The 11,995-nt window shown below is 33.6% G+C and overlaps 1 protein-coding gene across 1 annotated transcript; it reads right to left on the reverse strand.

The window, feature by feature from the left end:
* Positions 1-284: 284 nt before the first annotated feature.
* LOC106101012 (insecticyanin-A-like) lies at positions 285-10,224 on the reverse strand. The gene is made up of 4 exons (XM_013280082.1): positions 10,088-10,224; positions 8,537-8,747; positions 6,536-6,634; positions 285-553 (listed from the first exon to the last, which is right to left on the reverse strand). Exons 1-4 carry the CDS (start codon positions 10,190-10,192, stop codon positions 336-338), a joined length of 633 nt encoding a protein of 210 aa, XP_013135536.1. The 5' UTR covers positions 10,193-10,224; the 3' UTR covers positions 285-335.
* Positions 10,225-11,995: the final 1,771 nt, after the last annotated feature.

The raw sequence follows: 11,995 nt of genomic DNA on the forward strand, positions 1-11,995 counted from the left end.
AAATACTGAAACGCTCGCAATCTGATAGCCGTCATTTGAAAGGAATTTGTAGATTAAGAGGGGTCTAATAATGGTAATCTATACTAATATTATAAAGAGGAAGGTTTTTTTTTTGTATGTATAGAAATAACTCAAAAACTACTGGGACAATTTTAAAAATTCTTTCACCATCAGAAAGGTAATTTATCTGTAACATAGACTATATTTTATTATTACATATGTTTAGGAACTTTGTTACTTACAGATAAATTACCTTTCTGTGAAAGAATTTTTAAAATCGTCCCAGTAGTTTTTGAGTTATTTAAATACATACAAATCTTTCCTTTAAGTACAGATTAGTAAAAACGTCGAAATAGTGAAACCGCAGCTGCAGATGCCATTATAAATGATGAAGGATTCAAATAAGTCCCACCGCTGATTTTACAAGAGTTCTCTGTATTATTGAAATGAATGAACGGCGCGTCTTGTAGACTGTAGTTAGCGACTGCTCGGTCCAGTTTGAAAGCGTCGTCGTCTTTCGTATGTGGTGTTCTGGTAAGCTTCCATAGTTCATCTGGAATACAATAGTGGTAATGAGTAAAACAATCTCTGCAACTCTCTAAAATAATGAGAATTACTCAAGTTTATTTATAAGTTAAATAACATAAATCTATACATATAATAAAATCGGTGTGTCTGTAATATCAAAAGAAAATTCCAGATTTCAGGAACATGATGTAATTGCGTTGTTGATAACGAAAATCGCATTAAAAAAAATTGTCTGTCTGTCTGTCTGCAAGCCGCGTTTGTTCCTGATAATCTCCGAAACGGCTGGACCAATTTCGACCAGACTTTCGCTGAATGTAGCTGACATAGAAGAGCATATTATAGGTAACGTAAACCGCACACCAATAAAGTTAATTTATTGCGGAGTCCCTTACTGTATGTCAATAACGCTAAGTTAAGGTTATCATTTAACTAATCTCTGATATTAAAAATAAATGACAAATGGCTGTTCGTTGGCTAATGTTTTTTTCGAGTTTAAATATCACATTTTAATTTCAAATTCTGGCTAATTTAAGAAAACAAATTATGGTTTTTGATTTTTTTTTCTTAAAAATAAATGGCTATGTTAAAAACAGGTTAAATTAAACCGATTAAATAGCGTCCATTTATCAAATTGATATATGGGTGTGTGCGAATTTGTTTTGCAAACTTCGAAATCTTACTAATATTATAAATGCGAAAGTTTAGATGGATGGATGTTTGTTAGCGTTTGGAGCCTAAACGGCTGAACAAACCTCCATGAAATTTGGCACAGGTTTAGAATATAGTCTGGAAGAACACATAGGCTACTTTTTATCCCGGGAATAGGTACGGTTCCCGTTCATTAATTTAGTTTTTTAATGTTTACTCGATCATTCTGTAACGGTTCAACATATTTTATTGAAATTTGGCAGATATAACACAAAGTTTGGAGTACACATGGGATAAGCTTCATATCCGAGAAATGTCCAGTTCCCGAGGTATACGTTGCTTTTTGTAATTTATATAGTTCGTATGTTTTCTAACACCACGCGGACGAGGTCGCGGGCAACAGCTCGTGGCTTATAAATTAAGTTTTCTTTAAATATAACTAGATGTCGCTAGTAGTCGATACAGCGCTAATTTAATGTTTTGATTTCTGTAACTATGTCTTGAATAGTAAATAATAAAATTAATTTGTGCTTTGTTTATTAAATGGAACGTTTAGAACAGTTTTTTTAACTATCGCAGTACTGTTGTGCGATTGTTTGTTTCGCAGCAAATTCAACTGTTCAGTCACAACTAAAAATGTAATGTGTGCACTTCCATATAAGCTCATAAGACTAATGTGCGACTAAACAGTTGTGCGATAGTTTAATCAAACTGTACGCTCTCTTAGTATCAACGATCGATTATCGGCATCTTATAAAAAAGTATTTTTACACGATTAAGTTATTTTTATACGTAATAAAGGTTTAGCCTTGTTTGCGAATTGTTATGAATATATTAATGTTTTCTTTTTTAATGTAAATAACACGAAATGCTATTTATATCGCTAACTGGTTACTGTGAGGTCAACCTTTCCATTTTAAGATTATTTTTAAATCTGATAATATAGAATGCGGTTTTTTAAATATTATCGCAAACATCAAGTAGATAATTAATAGAAGTAGATTTTTATAGCATACTAGCTTTCGCCCGCGACTCCATCAGCGTAGAATAAAAAAATTAACTAGCTTATGTGGTCTTCCAGATTATCCTCTATATCTATACCAAATATCATCGAAATCCGTTCAGCCGTTTTGGCTACAAACTCTAACAAGCATACATCCATCTTAACTTTCGCATTTATAATAGTATAGTAATTAGTATGAAGTAAACGAGCAGCCACCTAAACAAGAAACAGCGATGACAATGCTACCCGTAGATATGCGCATTTGCAGATTCGTTGACTACATTTATTCAAGACTTATGCACCAATTTTTCCTCTTCCTATGTATCTCTTTCTCTGACAAATCCACTTCCCCTTTTCCATAGTATAGGATAGAAAAAGAAGACTAAAATATGGCTTTTGGCACACATACTTATCAAACAAAACCCGATATTATCTAAACTAGCTTTCGCCGCAACTTCGTCCCCGTGATTTTAGAAAAAACAAAAGTAAGTATCCTGTGTTCTTCCATACTATCATCTACGTCTATGCTAATTTGCATCGAGAAACGTTCCGTAGTTTAGTCTAAAAACTAATAAACAACCATCCATATATACTTTCGCATTTATAATATTAGCAAGATTAGTCATCATCACCAGCTCACTATACGTCCCCACCGAGGAGCTCGGAGCCTACCCTAAGTAAGGGGTGACTAGGCCATAGTCAACCACGCTGGCCAAGTGCGGGTTGGTTGACTTCACACATATCTTTGAATTTCTTCGCCGATATGTGCAGGTTGCATCACGATGTTTTCCTTCACCGTAAGAACGTCGGGTAAATTATGTACATATGAAAATTCGAAAAAACAAAAATCACATTGGTACATGGCGGGATTCGAACCCAAGACCTGTAGATTACAAGTCAAACCACTGAGCCACCCGCTCTCCATTAGCAAGATTAGTAAGGTTGTGCTAATTTCAATAGAATAAGTTGTGAGTCACTCGTCATAGACTGCAGTTATATCGCTCTTAATTAAGGGGTATATTTAGTGTAGACTTATAATGAGAACGACATTTGATAGCTTTAATTGGGTGTTTCTTAGACATTTAGCGTACTTTTCAATCTTCTAGAAATACAACTAGTGAAAATATTTGTCCTATTGGGCCGATTGCTCTATACGACACTCGGAAAAACAAATTCACAAGCGAGCATTTAACAGCTTTTAGTTAGTCCTTACTCTTGGGTTTTTTTAGCGGAAATTGACTGTTAAAATCATTTATTTAGGGCCTGTTCCACCACTTTCTTTTAGAGGTTCGGATAACTTGAACATGACGCCACTGTCAAGATGGGGAACAAAAACCAAGATTTCCATAACATATTTTACACGTTGGATTTGTCGTAAAATTTGGTGGAACAGGCCCTTAGTAAACAGGAAATTAAAATAGCAGCTCTTTTGTAGTTAGTAAAAGTTTCCTTCTATACTTGAATAATGTTTTATCAATGTTATAGGAAATGTAATTAAAAAAACAACAATTTTCTGCATCAATGACGGTCAGAAGCAATGAAACGTGACATCAATTGAACTGCGTACTTGATATCGGAACAAATTCCGATGAATCTCTGTACGATAATATTGCTATCCTTTTCATCATCTTTGTGTAAAAGTGAGACAGCAATACAAGTGTTGAAATTCACAGTTATATAATCAATTGTTTATCGAATAAAAGGGAAGTTAAAAGACAAGGTTAGTTCCTACTATGTTCCGCTATTGAGGTTTATGGAAACATTTATTTATGTTTTTTTGTTTGTTTTTATATTAGGAGACATCGAATTGTTGTTCATAGATGTAATATTTTCAACAAATTTTTGTTTATTTTAAGTACTGTAATAGACCATTTCTATCAACTTTTAAATATCTTAGGATGTTATCTTATTATGTCACCGTATAAAACCGAACTCCGGTAAACATAACTCCGAGAAATTATGTGATTTTCTGAGGTTTTCTGGTTAGTTTTAGTGTTGACCGAAGTTCGTAATTTTACCGTAACATAACTTTTTAAAAAACTTCCGCACCGATATTACTTTATGTTATCTATGAGCTTTGAAAAAAGTTTCTAGCTTTGCTTAAAAAAAAAACTTAATTTACGTTCACAGACCTTGAAGAGACAATTTTTTTTCAATCATTCGATTCACTTGATTATACATTCTGACAGTCGTTATATAATAAAATTTTGAGTTTTTTTCTCTAAACCTGTATAACCTTGCACCATAATGAACAGAGACTTTTTTTCGATTTTATGGCAGTTAATAAAAAAATCGATGTCTCTAGATTTATATAAATTTACATTTCCGATTACCAACGTCAGGGTCAAAACATAAAACTTATGCCTGGTTTCCCAGCTACGTTTAACCATTAATTAGTGTATTTGGTTCGGTAACTTTATAAAGTGCGTTTCCGAACGACTTAACTTTTTTATTCATAAATCACTCAGCGGCTGGTATTCCGTGGTATTATAAATAATAATATAATATATTAATAAATGATGATGGCTGGTATTATTTATGTACTTTATTATTTACGAGCTGTTGCCCGCAACTTCGTCCGCGTGGTATTAGAAAACATACGAACTATATAAATTACGAAAAGCTACGTATTCCTTTGGGAACCTGACATTTGTCGGGGATGAAGCTTATCCCATGTGTACTCCAGACTTTGCTTTATATCTGTGCCAAATTTCAATACGATATGTTGAACCGTTGCAGAATGATCGAGTAAACATTAAAAAGATAAATTAATGAATCCCACGGGAACCGTAACTATTCCCGGGATAAATAGTAGCCTATAGGTTCTTCCCGACTATGCTCTAAACCTGTGCCAAATTTCATGGAGATCCGTTCAGCCGTTTAGGCTACAAACGCTAACAAACATCCATCCATCCATCCATCCATCTATCTATCCATCCATCCATCTAAACTTTCGCATTTATAATATTAGTAAGAAGTATGTTATATTATTATATAAGTATGTATATAAAAATATATTTGTTTTATTTTATCTATACTATTATAATAACGTCACGCTTTAGGCTATATATTTTCAATTAAACTTAAGGGTAAATATTTTGGATAAAAACCCTAATCTGGGAAAGAGACCATAAGTTGCTGCCAACATCAAGAAAGCAAGGTTGTCATCAAGTCTTGTCATTTTGACATTTGTAGTTGATAATTTGACAAATGTAGACAATAAAATAAAATTTTCATAATTCTACGCGGATGAAGTCGCACGGGAACAGCTAGTTTATATATAAAAGCCAGCCAGACGGAGACAAAATAACTTTCAAAAAGAGATAAATGATGCTGCTTATATTTCAATTTACACAAAGTTGTGTTTTATACAATAAGAACATAATATGTTTAAAGTCAGATCCGATTCAACCAGAGACATTAAAGTAATCTATAGAGTAGACATAGTAAACTGTATTTTTTCATCGGCAACTTCCTTGAAAGGTACTACGTCTGTTGTCAAGCTTAGCTCCCCTCTTCATGTGTTATTGACATGCTACAAAACGTTTTACAAAATTATAAGCTTCTCTTTGGTTATAAAATAAATTGAACTTAAGTTTTACTCTATTCAAATACAGTTCAACCTAACACTAATTAATCAATGGGTAATGACAACATAAATGAAAACTTTAGAAACCCAGCATTAAACAGTTTCAAATTCAAGTTCGAATCCCGCCATTTGAATATGTCGTAAAAATCCTAACACAAGCCTAGAGCTTAATTGGAATGGTAACAGAAATATTAGTAAACTAGCGTTCGCCCGCGACTCCATCATCATCATCATCATCACCAGCACACTATGTGTCCCCACCGAGGGGCTCGGAGCCTACCCTTTGGGTGACTAGGCCATAGTCAACCACGCTGGCCCAATGCGGGTTGATTGATTTCACACCATCTTTGAATTTCTTCGCCGATATGTGCATGTTGCATCACGATGTTTTCCTTCACCTTAAGAACGTCGGGTAAATTATGTTCATATAAAAATTCGAAATATCGAAAATCACATTGGTACAGCGGGATTCGAACCCAAGACCTATAGATTACAAGTCAAGTGCTTAAACCACTGAGCCACCCACGCTCTAACTGCTGCGACTCCGTCCGTGTGAAATTAAAAGGGTGGCCTATGTGTTCTACTGTCCTCTACATCAATACCAAATTTCATCGAAATCCGTTAAGCCGTTTAGGCTACAAACTCTAACAAACATCCATCCATCTAAACTTTCGCATTTATATTAGTATGAAGTATGATAGTATGATTCGCAAAAAATCTATAGATATTTAAAAAAAATATACTTCAACTTCAACATGTCCACTTACATGTACTGCTCATGCCATCATCGTTGTTGTAGCAGGCAAATAATACAGCATAATGTTCATACTCCACATCCAGGAATGAGTAAATTTCTGTTCTCTGATCTGCAAATACAATAAACAATTAAAAAACAGCCTAAGATAGGAAATGAATATATTAGAGGAAGTTTGAGAGTAGCCCCAGTAGAGAAAGGAGTAAAAGGTTAGTATGGGCATGTTATGAGTAGGGATCGCATGTAACTAGAAGTACGTTAGTTATGAGTGTGGTACACCGGAAGGTTGACCTAGAAAGAGATGGATGTATTGCATGAAAGATGACATAATCAAGCAGGGAGTGATGACTGAGATGACGGATGATAGAGTTTTGGAGGACGAAAACCCGGTGCTCGGTGCACTACGGGACTAGGGTAGGGGAGATGATGAATTAAAAACAATTGACTGTAATTATTACATCATACCAATCAATAATGCACCAGCGTAGGCCTTAGCCTACTAAGCCTACTAGCTACTAGCCTAAATAAGAAACCTGCATCAAACCTTAGTTTGATGCAGGTTTCTTATTTACTTAAAACTATTATTAAGAACGTCATTCAATTTTAGTTCCTTTCCCTTTCCACCCTTTTCCTGAGTGGAAATGATGGAAAGAAGAAGTGGATTTGACGGTAGAGGAGATGCATAGGAAGGGGAAATGTCCTCTTTATATGTGTCTCCTCCGTCAATTACGGATAGGCAACGCATCTGCAATTGCAAATGTTTATGGGCAGCGGTCGCTTTTCATTTCGGTGATTTCAGGTGGCCGCTTGCTCGTTTGCCACCTTATCTTATATAAAAAAGTGATTAAGTCGTTACTAACCGATCCTTTAGTAGCTTTTAGCTTTGTAGCTTTAGTACATGGGTAAAGCAAACATTTAAGAACTGAAATACGAGTAAAATTAACTGACTACTTATTTCAGGTTTTTTGGAAATCAATTCCCCAAACAGATGACGTCACAGGCGCCAGCAAGTGTGAATGTCTTATCTATCTGATGAATATTAAAATATTCAAATACAGCTTTTGAAAAATCCAAAATAAAAATTTATTAGTTGGCTAAATAAATTATAGCTTTAAATTTGCAAATTGAATTTTTATTTACTTTATCAAAAAAATATACTAGTTTTACGATAAAAAAAACAAGTCTAGAATAGGCCAGTTATTTTCAAATGATTATCTATAATACTATTTTAAAAAGAAAAGATTTGCATTATTTATGTATTGAGATAGCCTTAAAACTACTAGGTCGAGTTTAAAAATTCTTTCACCGTTAGAAAGGTAATTTATCTGTGAGTAATATAGGTTATATTTTTATTAATTTTATGCAGGCAAAGTCGCGAACAACAGTTAGTTGTTTATATATATCTTTGGATTTTACTTTTCTTGGTCAATTTACAAAACATATAACAAAACTTAAGGGGGTAAATAAAATGGAAAAAACCTTCATGTGGGAAAGGAATCATAAACTACGTGCTGCCAACATTAAGAAAGGTTATTATGGTAACGGTAATTTTGAAATTTGCAATTGAGAATTTGACAAATGTAAACAATAAAATGAAGTTTTTATAATTTCATGCGGATGAAGCCGCACGGGTACAGCTCGGTATTTATAATATAAACTTGTTGTTCCCGTGCGACTTCATCTCCATAAAATTATGAAAATGTTATTTTATTGTTAATATGTTTCAAGTTATCAATTGCAAATGTCAAAATGACATGACATGACAAACCTTGGCAATCTTGCTTCCTTGATGTTGGCAGCAACTTATGGTCTCTTTCCCACATTAGGGTTTTTATCCAAAATATTTACCCCATAAGTTTAATGGCGTGAAAATATATAGTCTGAAGCGTGACGTAAGTGTAGGGCTTCTTATTAAAAAAATAATTATTGAAAAATATGCTGTCATTGCTGACATCTTAGGCAACAAAGAAGTGTATGTTTACGCTTTATTATAATAGTATAGAGTATAGATTACCTGTATAAGTAACCATTAACAAATCCCCAGTTGTATTACTATCAACGGTAAGTTCAACAGAACCGTTGTAATAAGTAATGGTGTTGTTGGAAATCCAACTGATTGAGTCATTCGTGGTGTTGTCACTCTTGTGGTTGAATAACACCATAGCACAATCTCCTTGGATCTCCATATCACTGACCACAGCGGCTATATACCATTTACCATCCAACTGAAAAAAAAAAAAGATAAGACAAAAATGTTAGTTAACATTGTAATATCAAAAAAAAAATCCAGATTTCGGCAAGATGTATTTGTGTTGCTGATAACGAAAATTGCATTAAAAATTTATTATCTGCCTGTCTGTCTACAAGCCGCATTTGTTCCGCGTAATCTACGAAACGGCTGGGCCGATTTCGGCCGTACTTTCACTGAAGGGTAGCTGACAGGCGGGCATATTATAGGATATTTTTTTATCTTAATATTGCGTAGACGGAGTCGCGGGCAACAGCTAATTTACCATACAAATGTTTTGAATCTATCCAGCAGTACAGATCGTTAATAATTATTAACAAAACTATATTAAAACTGGAGTATTGTACGTTGTAATGAAAAAAAAAATTGCATATATGATGCATTCTTTGCTGTAAACGAAAATTTACGTTCGGTCGCAAGGTCTCAATTGTTTCAGATAATCACCAAAATTACTAGACTGATTTGGACGGGATTTTTACTGAAAGATAGCTGATATTTCGGGAGTAAAATAGGCTACTTTTTTATAATACTGGAAAAGTCTCGGTTAATCAATACTTATAGCTGTAATCTTTTTTCTTTTCACAAATGTAGGGGATTCTTTAAAGGTTTCCACCGATTTTCACTTGTTATATCGTCTTACGTTGTCATGGCAACCGATTGTAATTGAAGGTGTGGACTGCCGTGGCAGTTACATTAACAAGTATTCTCGTCTCTGTTTTTTAAAGGATAAATTAAGAGATGAATATACTGGTTACTTTATTCTTAAACCGATAGTAAGCCGGAATGTTGAATTCTTTGTGCAATTAAAGGGTCTATTAACAATGAAGGAAATAGATTAAGAGTAAATATCCACATTATGAATAGATTTATTTTTTACTAAGCTTATCAGAGACCAATAGAGACTGATCTTATCTTACTAATTTGAAAAGACGTCAGTATATATTATAAAAATATTTTTTATAAGTTTGACGTCAACGTTTTTAAGTTAGATATTTTCATCATTAATTGGGACAATAATTATCAAAGATATGCATAAATAATTTGAAAAACTACATCAATAAAAAATGTTAAAGTGCAGCTATGACGCAAATATGTTTGTAATAATAATTCACGTATTTTCCGATTTTTCAAAATAAATTGCGGGTATTTGAATATATAAACGTTAGAGATTTAATTTATGAATGAATGCTTTTTGATTTAGCATTTTTATTCCATGAATTATGATTCAATTTGTGAAAAATATTGATGTTTGAGTAACCTTTAAACATTGGTACGTCAAAAAAGAAGTATTTCGATACAAATAACTTAATTACTTACTTCTTTCAAATCCAATTCTCTCGGTGTAACAAATGGGCATGTTCCGTTTAACACTGCACTATTTACGAATGAAAAAGTCAACATAATGCCTAAACAATAAAACATTTTGCTATGACGAGAAGCGGGGCTTCCACTGATGTCACAAATCAACTGCAAAGTAACGGTAGACGTGACCTCTTTTATACTTTATACCTTTTTTATAACAGTTAAAAACTAATTATTCGTATTCCGTGTTAAAAAGTTTAAAGTTTTAATCGTTAACTACACCATGACTTGAAACGTTCGATAAAAATTTCAAGCAATTTAACAAGAGAAGTTATACCATTTATATATTTAACACAAAGTAAGCTGTAAACTATAATATTCTATACTAGCTGTTCCTGTGCGACTTCATTCGCATGAAATTATAAAAATCGTTTTATTGATTACATTTGTCAAATTCAATTGCAAATGTCAAAATGACATGACATAATGACAAAGCATGGCAATTTTGCTTCCTTGATGTTGGCAGCAACTTATGGTCTCTTTCCCATATTAGGGTTTTTATCTAAAATATTTATCCCCCAAGTTTAATGGCGTAGAAATATATAGCCTAAAGTGTGACGTAAGTGTAGGGCTTCTTATTAAAAAATATTCAAAAATATGCTGTAATTGATGACATCTTAGGCAACAAGGAAGTGTGTGTTTACGCTTTATTATAATAGTATAGATAGATGAAGTAAATTATTTAGTTAAATATTTTGTTTAAAATGACCAGACCCTGTAGACAAAGTGACTTTCGATTAGCGATGTCGCTTGTAGAATCGATAAAATCGAAAAAACACACGGGAATGAATACGTGAGAAGCACGTGATTTATATAATTTTCTTGTCAGTTCCATAGATTTTTTACTTTTAGCGATTTCAGCGATGGCGATAATTAAATGTTACTTTGTCTAAGAGAGCAGTGTATATTGATTTTCAAAATTATCGAAGAGAAGACAGGCGTGAAGTGGGAGCAATTCCGCGTTTTGACCGATGAGTCCGGAGGCCCAACTTTAGTAGAAAGGCTGGGAAGGGAACGTGGATTTGACGGTAGAACGATTAAGGGTAGGCAACGCATCCGCTATTGCGAATGTCTGTGGGCAGCGGTCGCTTCGCCAGTTTGGCGGATTTTGGTGGCTGCTTGCTCGTTTGCCACCTAATATTATAAAAAAAACTTATGTAAAATTAGAAAGACCATAATAAATAACAAAGAATGAGGGTCATTAAATATAAAAATATGAAATTTCCAGGATATGCTTTAGACTATATATTTTCACGCTATCAAACTTAGGGGATGAATAAATTAGAAAAAACCTTCATGTGGGATAGAGACCATATAGTACAAGCTGCCAACATCAAGATAGCAAGTCATTTTGACATCTGCAATTGATAATTTGACATATGTTAACAATAAAATAAAATTTGCATAATTTCATGCGGATGAAGCCGCACGGGAACAGCTAGTATATCAATACAGCCCAAACTTGACTTGAAATTGTAGCCAGTTGTAACTAAGTGGTTTAACAGTAAGATTTTTCTAAATTCACCACCTACAAGGCTAGAGTTATTTATATTTCACCCTCAGCACAATTACGTTGATATTACCAATAAAAAAATTAAATGCAAATAACTGAAAATTCCTCTGCCCTCACTTATATTATAAACGCGAAAGTTGAAATGATATCGATGAAAATTGACATAGATGTAAAGAACAATCAGGAAGAACACATACTTTAGTTTTTTAAACCCCGTGCGATCGGAGCAGGCGAAATCTAGTTATACATAATTGTGAAAATACGCTACCCAGAACCATCGCATTCCTTGGACATCAAAACATACCGCTGTACATCTAGTGAAAGTTTGAAAGATAAGATATCTATTGCAA

The sequence above is a fragment of the Papilio polytes genome, unplaced genomic scaffold (genome assembly GCF_000836215.1).
Source record: "Papilio polytes unplaced genomic scaffold, Ppol_1.0 DF824024.1, whole genome shotgun sequence".
In the NCBI taxonomy this organism is placed as follows: domain Eukaryota; kingdom Metazoa; phylum Arthropoda; class Insecta; order Lepidoptera; family Papilionidae; genus Papilio; species Papilio polytes.

Excerpts from the sequence above, each read along its gene's own strand:
- LOC106101012 (XM_013280082.1), bottom strand. The coding sequence starts at position 10,192 with ATGTTTTATTGTTTAGGCATTATGTTGACTTTTTCATTCGTAAATAGT. Across the intron at positions 6,635-8,536 it reads GTTAATGGTTACTTATACAG|ATCAGAGAACAGAAATTTAC; the intron begins GTAATCTATACT and ends TTGTATTTGCAG. Across the intron at positions 554-6,535 it reads TGATGGCATGAGCAGTACAT|ATGAACTATGGAAGCTTACC; the intron begins GTAAGTGGACAT and ends ATTGTATTCCAG.